The sequence below is a fragment of the Lissotriton helveticus genome, chromosome 3_1, assembly GCF_964261635.1.
Source record: "Lissotriton helveticus chromosome 3_1, aLisHel1.1, whole genome shotgun sequence".
NCBI classification, from domain to species: domain Eukaryota; kingdom Metazoa; phylum Chordata; class Amphibia; order Caudata; family Salamandridae; genus Lissotriton; species Lissotriton helveticus.
The window spans coordinates 996,187,951-996,200,492 of NC_136061.1; the positions used below are offsets into that span (position 1 = coordinate 996,187,951).

General features: G+C 48.0%; 1 protein-coding gene across 3 annotated transcripts in view; it reads left to right on the forward strand.

Annotated features, from left to right (window-relative positions):
• CCDC141 (coiled-coil domain containing 141) overlaps nt 1-12,542 on the forward strand; it is an 808,330-nt gene that overhangs the window by 636,412 nt on the left and 159,376 nt on the right. For all 3 annotated transcript variants that reach the window (XM_078681492.1, XM_078681494.1, XM_078681493.1), the window contains exon 17: nt 6,956-7,105. In XM_078681492.1, the coding sequence (XP_078537618.1) occupies nt 6,956-7,105 (150 nt within the window). The remainder of the gene's footprint in view (nt 1-6,955; nt 7,106-12,542) is intronic.

Below are 12,542 nucleotides of genomic sequence, written 5' to 3' on the forward strand. Positions count from 1 at the left end.
TTCGTTTGGGACGTATGTTTTATAGTTTCTCGGTGACGGCTGCCCGGAGGTTGGGGTCCTTGCTGCCAGCGTGTCTCTTAGCGGGAGGCAGGGAGGGGGAATTTTACTCAAGAAGTGCGCTATGAGACCATTGTGCTGTACACAATTTACAAATACCCCGTCAGAGAAGCATTCTTGAGTGCATTAGCAAAATACTCGTATGCAAGAGCTGTCGCTGCCTCAGCAGAAGTTTGTAGTAGACATAAGGCTTATCAGGACGAGCCAGGGATTAATGTAGGCGCAGCGGAGCTCAGCGCTGGATCCCGCAGAGACACCATACTGCCACCCGATAGCAGCTTTTATCCTGTGCAGTTGGAAGACGTGGAACTGGATTTAAATGGACTCATTGCGCATCCCTTCCAGTGTACTCTCCAGCAGGAGCTGGTTCGGACTCTACAGGGTTTGTGTGATGTGGCCATCTATACCCGCCAGTAATACCTGTAGCACTTCTGTACTAGGGAGGGTCTGTGCGAATCCCAGGCCACACTCCATTTCTTTAAATCTAAAATGGAAACCAGAACAGCCGGGAACAAAAAGTCACCTTAAGGAAAAAATGGCAAAAAAAATTTGCAGAAATTTTGCAAGTCTTAGTGTGCAGAGCTAATCTCTGGCTGAACTCAAGGACAAATTAGGCAGATTTTGCCTGTAAGGCCATAACTAGAGTCTGGCCCTAATCTCGCCCTCCCCTCCTCCCACCCAATTAGATTGGTAACTTACACATTTTGCTGTGAGCCACCAAGGAATGCTTTGTTGAGTTTAGTTTCAAGGAGTATAGGACCATTGACCTCTTTGTTTATCACGGCTTGATATCTTGAACACCTACTCGTCGATACAAGGAATGTTGTCTGTGTACTCTCTCTCCACCTGTCCCCTGATTATGAAGTGCGTGTGGCTGGTGATGTGTCTTGGATACAATTTAACCTCGGTCAAATGGAGAAAGGGTTGCTGCTATTTGCTACTCACTCCTAAGCTCTAGTTTTGTGATTTTTTTTTTAAGATCTGAGTTATGCCCATATCTTGGACAGCCAGAAGTGGTAAAGTGATTATTTCAGATACTGGTACCATAGTTGGTCCCCGAATTTGGGGCCGTGATGTTGAAAGGTGGTCAGCTAACCTAAAAACCTTTGTGGCTGTTTTTATGATCTATCAAGTATTTCATTCACTCCAGTTGTAAGGATGATGGCAAAGATTTTATGACATTTTCTGCAATAATGTGTCTTGGCAATGTTTGAAAGGTTCCACTTCTTTCCTCTCTGTGCTATTCTTATCCGTATCACTACTAACAAATGGGTTAAAAACACATACATAGATGGGCTAGCAGAGGGAGACAAATGGTTAGAAAATTTCCAATTCGAAATGTCAAAAATATATAAATGTGGGTGTCTGTGCACATTAGTAAAGGAAGCTGGATGGATAGGATAGCCACAGGGAAAATCTTCTAAAGATGACACATACATTACGGCCATTTTAACTACCTCCATCTGTATAAAATGGTACAGCAATAAAACCAGCATTTACAATGCAGAGTAAATTTGGGATAATCTCATTTAAAAACTGAATGGGACAATTGCCCAACTTCATTCCTTCCAGAAGGAAGTTTAACAGCCTCCTCCAAGGTGGTTGTGAAGCAGAGCTGTTACACACAGCCACGGGTTTTTAGTTTTACCTTCTTCTATAATGAGTGGCAAATGCCTTTTCAGTTCATAACTTGTCACTCGCACAACAATTGGAACTTAGCACGTCTAGGAGCAGGGAGGGGTGTGCTGCAGTGCTTAATTTGAGCTGGTGGTTTCCCGTGCTTGGCACCAGCAATTAATTGTCAACACTGGCAATATAACAGTATATCAGATGGTGGCGCTATTTGTCTAGTTTAGAGATGAGCACAGCAACAGATATTTAGGACTAATGCCCGCCACCCAAGCTATTCTTATAGCTTTGGGGGCCTGGAATAGTCTGTATTGTCACACTTGTAGGAGTGTGATTGTCAGTAGTTGTGTTGATGCTGTCACTGGCAGGGGCAGTGTGTGTGGGGGGGCTGTGTGTGTGTGGGGGGCTGTGTGTGTGGGGGGGCTCTGTGTGTGTGGGGGGCTCTGTGTGTGGGGGGGCTCTGTGTGTGAGGGGGCTCTGTGTGGGTGTGTGAGGGGGGCTCTGTGTGTATGGGGGGGCTCTGTGTGTGTGGGGGGCTCTGTGTGTGGGGGGATCTGTGTGTGTGGGGGCTCTGTGTGTGTGTGTATGGGGGGCTCTGTGTGTGTGGGTGGGCTCTGTGTGTGTGTGAAGGGGCTCTGTGTGTGGGGGGGTCTCTGTGTGTGTGGGGGGGCTCTGTGTGTGTGGGGGGCTCTGTGTGTGGGGGGGGGGCTCTGTGTGTGTGTGGGGGGGGCTCTGTGTGTGGGGGGGCTCTGTGTGGGGGGGGCTCTGTGTGTGTGGGGGGCTCTGTGTGTGTGGGGGGGCTCTGTGTGTGTGGCTCTCTGTGTGTGTGTGTGTGGGTGCAAATGCAATAGGTCTCGCATTTGCGAGAGATTAAGCTATTGACATTGTAAATGACAATGCCCTTTATTTATCAGTTTTCAAAACTAACACATAAATAAAAATGTTGTCATTTACAATGCCAATAGCTCTAACTTTGGCAAAGGCGAGACCGTTGCATTGTAAATGCTTGTTTTTATTTTTATTTCAGTGGTATAGGCTTGCAATAAAAAATAAAAAATAAACAATCACACAGAATGCCAAGACCACACCTGTTGACTTTGCCAATGTTTGGTGTCAATTTGATAGGTTGTTAATTTGGGTTTGTCAAGGTAGGTTTCTGAAACTTACTTTTCAAAAGGTTAGCATAGAGTCCCCACTGCAACATCACCCATGCTATTCCACATAATTGTACAGTCCTGAGTACTGTGTCCCTCCCTACCATGCCACAAGCTATCACACTTTCAAATCAGAGATGTCCTAAAATCCACATCACCACATATTCCCGCGAGATTGTATTATCCCATACATCTGCACTACCTACCTACACCACTACACTGCACTACTTCTCCATTACAAAACAAACTCCCTAAAAACCCACACTGCCACAAACACTACCTCAAACCACCTCAGACTGGCCACTCAAAAACCTCTATCCCATGCTTACCAGCACACAACACCAAAGTAAAAAACACCACCACCTCTAGCCCTACATTAACACCCTAACACAGAAATTTCACCACTATTTCACAATAATGTCACCTCTCAGCAGTGAATGATCAACCAACATAAATGCATTACCACCCCAACCACCACATTAGCACTACCACCCCATACCATTACACTAGCGCCTTACTGCACCATTGTATCACTTCCTTAACCCACTTCCACCCCACAAACGGCTACCTAGGCACGACACTCCCATCTTCACCACATAGTAGATCTTTGTATTGCCGTAGAGAAACTCAACAGCACACTACTACGCCAACACTCTATCATCACTTTACCACAGCAGCATTGCATTTTCAGTCCTTGCATGACTTGTTCCCAAGTACAGGGTTACCATCCCATAGTACCGCAAAACCATCACCATAAAGCCACACCTATCACCACACTAATTAAACCCACCGCACCACAAATGTGCTTCCACTTCACCAGTGGCCGATGCTGAGCTTTAAAAGCAGTAAAACAAATTCTGTTTCCAAAATGCAGAGAGGAAGTAGATCAGTTTCTTCCAGGGTGCCTGAGACTCTTCCACACAAACATGTTTAATATTGTGTCCCAATGTCACATTTCTAAGCACATATTTACAAATAAATATGCAAAAAGGTCATTGTTTTTGAGAGGACACCAATGACACATTCCAGGACTTCACAGTGTGCAGAGTAAGCCTGACTCCTCCCCAGTGGTGTTGAAGACTCACTCATCCTAAAACGAGTGTGAAGAATGGTGGCAAAATTGTGCACTTTTCAGTACAATTTCCCTAAAGATGTCCTAAGGGCTAGGCGACACAGGCAGTTAAAAAATGCAATTTCACGTGGCCAAGCATTATTCATAGTATTTATCATCAACTCTCCTACATGTCTCTTCTTTTCAGTTTTCTTTCCTGCCCCTTCCAAGTAGGTTCTCAATTGTATGTTATAACCGAAAATCTCCTGGGAAGGTGTAGCATGGAAAATTAAAAAGAAAAAATAACAACACTTTTGTTGTCTCGCGGCGTGCATAGAAGATCTATATATATTTTACAGGCTCATGCAGGAGTGTTATTGCTTCAGGTTACAGAGACCATACAGGTTTTGGCAGCAGATGTAGTATTTCAATCTTACTAACTGGCAAGAGTTTCAGAAAGCAGAGGTGGCTATCATGCAAATATCTGCTTTGGATATCTATTTGGAAATGCAATAATGTTGTCCACAAAAGATCAATTTGTTTGTTTATGCCAAGAATTACCACCATGGTACTAGGGTCAGCAGAGCAATAGATGGAAGCTGTTATGCCATGGACGCCCATAATATACAGAGAGTTACCACCATTATGCCAGTGTCAGCCTTTGCCCTAGGTTGGGCACCATCATGACATGGACGCCTCTGATATGCCGAGAATTGCTACCATTATATGTGCGTTAACATTATACAATTATACATAGTAAAATCATGCACTCGCATACACACACGTCTACACACAAGAATCGCCACCATTATATCTGGATTAGCAATATCAAATCATACAAAATGTAACCATGCTCTCCTTCATAAACCAATGGGTACACACTTGCACACACATGTATACACGCATACAACCACCTCAGCAGGATTCAACTCTCTCTCATAGTGCTGTAGGGTACATATTTCTCAACTTATGTCCCTCATTTCAAGTCCTCTTCATTCCAGCCAGTATTTGAACCAATGGCATTGCATCTGTACCCTGGGTAGACAAAGATTCCGTATGGTTTTGTCGCATTGCATAAGAAGGATCAATGGGTATGACTGTATATATTTGTTTTACAAATACAATTAATTACCCACATACGACCTCATAGGCAACTGCATCCTCCTTCATGCAAGAACGTTACACAGTTGCTTATGCACTAAAATCTGTAGTTTAATGTCTGCAACACTTCCTTATTCAACCCAGCCGGTGACACTGATACACCAGAGGAACAGAACTCAATATAGAAGGTCCTCCATGATGCTAGCAGCACAGTTGATAGCGAATTGCCTGATTGAACACTCTGCTGTCTATCACACAGTGGGTGTAACACAGGGCCTGGTACTGGCTTTTGAGTGCCGACGTACAGTGCTCTACTGAAGTACAGTGGCAGTGATTTTAGGCTGCATCACTTCAACAAAGCACTGTGCATCAGTGCTCCCACCCATACAAATTATGCATGTGGGATTGGCCAAACATGGAGCGCTGTCCCATCTTTTTCTATGTTTGTGTTCTTTTCCTGTCTATATAGCAGAGTCAACACCAAACACCCTCAAAGTGACGGAAAAATTAGGTCGAAGGCGCCCTAATGCGCTTATGGGCAAGTTGTTCTAGAACTTCACAGCACAAAGCTACCATTCAGCAACACTGGATTACTTTCCCACACTTCTACAATATCACCCCACCAATGTATCACTCCATAAGTATCCGATTACAGCACTGCTACCTCACAGCTGCAGACATCTTCTTCTACACTACCAGCTTCCACAACAATCCTACAGAGCACTATCAAGCCCTAGCAATTCTTTACCCTGCCCCAGGACTTTACTTCTCTCTCACATCACTATACATCCACCCCTGCACTGAGATACCACCCAGCAACAAAGCTATATATTGTACCACGACACTTCCACATCACAGTACCATACAATGCTCCACCACCACATTATAAGTTCCATAATTGCATTACCACCCCAATGGAGCCTCTACCGCCTCACGGCTCTACCATACCACCCAGGCAAGTGCTGGTGAGTGGCAGATACATAGTGACCTTCTGCCTCCAGATCCCAGGCTGGAGTGTGAGAATGCTGCTTTTGCAAGCTTGCTTTCACGAACGAGTGGCTATGCTGGTGGCATCCTGCATAGGCCTGTACCTCTTGGATGCTACTGCCAGTTTATGGAGAATGAGACAACCAGAGGGTTGTTTATATAAGGAACAATATAATCAGGGTGCTATTGTTGGATGTAAAAAAAGGCAGAGCTTTTAAGAGAGCGTGTGAAGCTGACATGGAGGTAGAAGGATAGGGAAAAACTCCAAAGGGAAGAATTAGAGAACTAGAACGAAGGAAACACACATACACAGATACATGAGACGGGAGAGAGAAAGACAGAGAAAGGAGGGAAGTTGAGAAATAGAGTTGTGTAGACAACAAAGTTAGAACCGAAGAGACCAGATGAACAGAACATGAGAGGACGAGTTAGAGCAAGAAATAGGTTTTTACCAAACAATGAGTTGAAGTAAGCAAGGCATGTACAACGAAAAGAGGTGAGGGAATTTAACACTATAGAGAAGAGGACCGAGGAAGAGAACAGATTCGGGAGTGGGAGCGGTAAGGGCGTGGGGGGAGGCAAACACGAGGATAGTATAGCAGGTGGTAAAGGGATTGGGGTGAAGTGTGAGTCAGGGATGAAAATGGGGTAAGGGTAGTCGTCAGCTGCGAGCAGGCTCAGCATGCAGACCTCTCCCAAAATTGATGACCTCAGAATAGTTTCCGCAAAGGTCATGGGTGTCACCAGAGCCTGTCTAGCCTTCCGAGTTGCCCTATCTATATTATGTTTAATGCTCGGCAAGTATTCTATCGTGAATGCTGCATTAGTTATCTATTTATGTAAAACACAACATACCACATTGCACGCCTTACATCAAATGCATATCTTTTCATAAAGTTTTGTGGGCAGGCGTTTCAAATTTGACTTCGGCGTAATATTCTGATGCGTTTATTAGAAATGTCTTTTTGTCTTCTAGAAAAACGTCAGTGTGCCCATGAAGGACTTACAGCAGCAGCTAGACGTCCTGGAACACGACTGCAATAAGTGGACGTCCCAGGCAGCCACGTACGAGGAGGAGCTGTCGAGAAACCTCCGCTTCTGCACAGTGAAGGAAGAAGTAAACGAGGTATGCCTTGGATGTTTCTAAGGCTAGCAAGCAACAGTTGTAGTCCCTAGTACATACTGCTCATTTCAATGGTAAATGTTTCTTTTACAAGTCGCGGGACACTTTAGGCTACTGTAGGTATTGTGTCCTGGTGTTAAATGTCGTTGGCATGCGTCTCGCTGGCCTGTGTGCGCGCGGATATCCAACATGGTCAGCGACTAGCTGCCGCCTCCCCCCCAATCCGGCACCCAACACCCAGGAACGTGGACACGAGACGTGTTTTACTTTTTGGAAGGCGGGCGCTAGTCGCCCGGCCGTATTTATTAAAGTATGAAATTAAAAAAGGTTTTAATTGCATAATCAACAATGAATACAAAAATCAGCAGGACATTCAGTTATACAATTGTTATCAACAAGTTTGAGAGCCTGACCTTAACAAAACTCTAATACAAGTTGTTCCTAGCTTAAACTAAACATCCTACCTTGATTTTTGTACATTTCTGGCCATATGGCAGGGTCACTACCGGTGTCAGGTCCTACAAGCTGCGCCTCCCCCCTAGAAGTGCGCATGCGCAGTGTTACCCCGGGAATTGCCCGGTCTACGCCCCAAACTCCATTTACCCACTAAAGGAGGGCCCTTACTCTGCGCCGGTGGCGTCATGAGTCCACGCGCGCGGGGTGGCTACCAGCCTAAGGAAAGCGTGAACTACTCCTACCCGCGCTCCTTTGCATATTACCTTGCCCCTGGAGTACTGGGAGTGGCCCGCAGGCCCCTCCCCCCGGGCGGGAACCTCCATAGGATGATGCCCGCCCCCTCAGACCTCAAATATGTGCTCACCGATAATGACCTTACCGCATGTCCCATACCTAATAAATACGACGACCTATGGAAAAATTCTAAAGGACAACTACACTGGCTAATAAATAACAGTATCCACGCATAGCTAAAAGGGGAAAAAAGGCCTAACGACACATGGCATAACATTACAGTTTGGTTCACTCATGTTACTCAAAATTACAATATCAACGTATAGCTACAAAGGGAAAAAAGGCCTAAAGACACATATCTTCAAATACAGTTCACTTCACACATCACTTTTCTACAAAGGGGAAAAAGTCCTAACAACAGATCACAAAATACAACAACAGCCTACTCTCTCCCGCGGTCCATACCTTTGAAACTTACCATTAAACCGGACATAATGCTGCTTAAACTTTGTACCAAGGGATGGTGGGTGGGAAACAAAGAAGCCCCGAACGCGGGGCACAACGTTCAGCGAGGGAGCGTCCAGGGACAAGGGGGTCTCCTGGGCGCTCCCTACCTCTTATTCCCGAGGGGCCGGGTGGCCCCTCCTATCGCCCGCCCCCCCCGACCCGGAACCAGTCCATTGAATCCGGGTCAGGAGGGGCGCCGGCCAATCGGCGGTGGGCCGTGCCCCCAGGGCACGCCCCAACCGTCGAAGGACCCGAGGGGAGAGGAGGTGAGACGGTCGCCGCGCCGCCATGCGTGCGGGGGGGCCGAGGGCCCCCCCTTTTCACATGGTCAGCGACTAGCTGCCGCCTCCCCCCCAATCCGGCACCCAACACCCAGGAACGTGGACACGAGACGTGTTTTACTTTTTGGAAGGCGGGCGCTAGTCGCCCGGCCGTATTTATTAAAGTATGAAATTAAAAAAGGTTTTAATTGCATAATCAACAATGAATACAAAAATCAGCAGGACATTCAGTTATACAATTGTTATCAACAAGTTTGAGAGCCTGACCTTAACAAAACTCTAATACAAGTTGTTCCTAGCTTAAACTAAACATCCTACCTTGATTTTTGTACATTTCTGGCCATATGGCAGGGTCACTACCGGTGTCAGGTCCTACAAGCTGCGCCTCCCCCCTAGAAGTGCGCATGCGCAGTGTTACCCCGGGAATTGCCCGGTCTACGCCCCAAACTCCATTTACCCACTAAAGGAGGGCCCTTACTCTGCGCCGGTGGCGTCATGAGTCCACGCGCGCGGGGTGGCTACCAGCCTAAGGAAAGCGTGAACTACTCCTACCCGCGCTCCTTTGCATATTACCTTGCCCCTGGAGTACTGGGAGTGGCCCGCAGGCCCCTCCCCCCGGGCGGGAACCTCCATAGGATGATGCCCGCCCCCTCAGACCTCAAATATGTGCTCACCGATAATGACCTTACCGCCACAGGCCAGTATTGTTAACCGACGATCTGGCCTCCCCCTCTAGCCCCTGCCTAAGGACACACTCCTCCTATCCCAGCCCTCTAGCCAAGCCCAGATATTGTCAGACCATAGGACATTACCCTCTTCTGTCAAATGAACCCCGTCCTTCAAGTAATACTTGTGACCCCAGATGCACCCATGAGGTATTGACTGTAACACGGGGGTTCGAAACAACCTATCCAACCGTGTGTTGATCCTCTTTACCGAGTGATTCAACGCCCTGACCGAATGACCCCCCCGCCACTGAAGTCGAGGTATGAGTTGTGACCATACTAGCGTGCACCCGGGGCAGGTCCTAGCTATCCAACCCGCTGTTGAGATAATCTCTTCAATCAAGATGCGCCTGCCCAGTGTTGCCAAGTCGTTCTCCCCAAGGTGAAGTATCACCACTGACGGTGGAGACCGCTGGCGTGCTAACAGCCCTTGGAAGAATCCCCTAAACTCGTGAAGACACAACCCACCTCTGCCAAAGAACGTGATATTCAACCCTAGTTGTGCCGCCCTTTCTTTCTTGTCACCTGACAGGAAGACACATTCCGCTCGCTTCACATATGAATGACCGACAATCCAGACATTGTTCTTTGTTGTTTCCTGTTCGCCGCTCCGTGCCGATGAATATTGGCGGTGCCCGACGACAAATTCCTCCCCTGCGTAACAGGTCTGAGAAACTGTAAGAGAGCGGAAAGAGACCAAGCGTGAGTGACAAGTAATCATAGCATGTCAATCCGAACATAACGTTTATAGCAGTCTGATGACCACCTTCCAATTGTCTTCACTCTTTCCACCGGGAGGCCCCCCGCCACCGCCTCAGTTGCTGCCCCAATCCTGAAGGAATGAGATCCAAAATCTCTAGGATCAAGACCTGCTTTTGTAACCCCTATTTCGAACACTCTCCTGAATTGATACCTGGTCAAGGGGCTCCCGTCGGCGTGACAGAGCAACGCCCCGCCTGCTGAACCGACCATCAGTCCCATGAGTGATTCTACGTGCCTCACCGGGCAGCACGGGTTGGCGGGGGCCCGTTGCAGAACTATGGTGTGACCCCTAGCTTCTTGATCGGTCTTTGATTTCTCGATAATCACCCACATGGTGTCACCCCTTATCGTCACCCCAGCCTTCTGCAAGCCACCTAATATGTCAGACTTGGATCCTGCCACAAGTTCACCAATTCTCAGCGCCCCATAAAATGCCAGGGAGAATGCCGCCTTAAAAAGAAGCACTTCCCACTCCGAGTTACAAACAATCTCCAGCGTGCCCAGTAAGGCTGTTAGCCGGGCCAACCCCATGGGCTTCCTCTTATCCTCTGGTGTCCCTGAATACGGCGCCATCCCCTTAAAGCCTTGCGTATCATAAAGGTATTAGTGGGATCCCTGAAGCCCCTAGCTTGAGCGAAGAATGACACTGCTGCCCTATGTCTGGTCGCCGCTGCCACTGAGCGCCCCTCTTTGTGCATCCATTCTAAATAGGCTGCAAACCCATCCTCCTTCGCCCAAAGCACTTCCCACTGTGGCCCCAAGAAAGAACAATAAGACAGAAACGCCCCTTCGTAAGCCGTCTTGGTCCTGGGGGCTAGGCTAGCGACCACGAGGTCCTGTAATCTGGGGCACCAATCTGCCAAAGTACTGCTGGGAAGTGTGCTGGCGAGGGGTCTGCTGTGGGGAGATGTTCCCTGAAAACCTGCATTTTGAAGCGAGAAAGGGAGTCAGCAGCATTGTTTAAAACACCAGGGACATGTTTGGCTCTAAAATTAGCATTCAGTTTAAGGCACCGCAGAACAATTTCTTTGATCAGACGAAGTATGAAAGGACACCGCGCCCCCTGCTGATTGATACATTCCACCACTGTCATGTTATCTGACCAAAACACCACTGATTGGTTACATAGGTGTTCGGGCCAAACCATCAGTGCCACCCATATTGGAAAAAGTTCCAGGAAGCCAATGTTGCTGAGCAAACCCCATGTGTTCCATTCTTCTGGCCATTGTTGAGCGACCCACCTATTCCCTAGGATGGCACCAAAGCCCACACTACCGGCCGCATCAGTCCATAATCCCAACTCCGCCGATGTCGTGAGCGGGCCGGGCCAGACCACCCTACCGTTAAAATCCTCCAGGAATGCCATCCAAATGAGCATATCCTGGCGAATTTCAGACGATAGGCGCGTGCGGTGGTGCTTTTCCTTCAGCCCCCTCATCGCGTGCGCGATGGAGCGAGAGAAGGGGCGAGCCATTGGGATGATTCTTAGTGCGAAATTCAATTGCCCTACCACCTCCTGTAATTGCTGCAAAGTGACCTTCTCCTCCCGGAGGCATAACTGTAGCGATGTCTTGAATTTGCACACCTTGTCCCTGGGTAGTCTAAAACATCTCTCCATTGAGTCAATCTCGATGCCCAGAAATTCCAAGCAGGTGGTCGGGCCCACCGTCTTCCCAGGCGCAAGCGGGACCCCAAAAGCCCGCATGAGCACGCAAAATTCCTGCAGTGCCAGTGCGCACTCCTGAGAACCCGCTGTACCGAGGAAGAGGAAATCATCTAAGTAATGCATGACCCTTTGATGGCCCGTCACTTGTCTCATGGCCCATTCAAGAAATGAACTAAACATCTCAAAGTAGGCGCAAGAAATAGAACAACCCATAGGCATGCATTTGTCCATGTAGAACCTATCCCTAAAGGTGAAACCTAAAAGATGCTGGTCCGCCGGGTGGACTGGGAGGAGGCGGAAGGCGGATTCTATGTCTGATTTCGCCATCAGCGCCCCGGGTCCAGTGGCCTGCAATAAGGTAACAGCCTGATCAAAAGAGGCGTACTTAACACTACAGATACCTTCGTCAATGGCATCATTCAGTGACGCCCCCTTTGGCGCTGACAGGTTATGAATCAATCTGAATTGCCCCTTCTCTTTCTTGGGGACAACTCCCAGTGGGGAACACACAAAATTGGGTACTGGCACTGCGGGAAAAGGGCCAGCTATCCTGCCTAAGGAAAGCTCTTTGTCAATTTTGGCGGCCACAACAGCCGGATTGTGTTTGACTGATAATTGATTTCTACAGTGCGCACTGCCTGTGTATCCCCCGGCCGGGATCCTAAAACCTTTAGAAAAACCTTCCTGGAGTAGGGTGGCCGCTTTGTGGTCAGGGTATCTGTTCAACAATGGAATCATTGCCACCACATCCACTGGAGTGGGGGGGCGTAACCTGTCTGACTTATAGTGGCTTTCCCCTACCCCTCTGT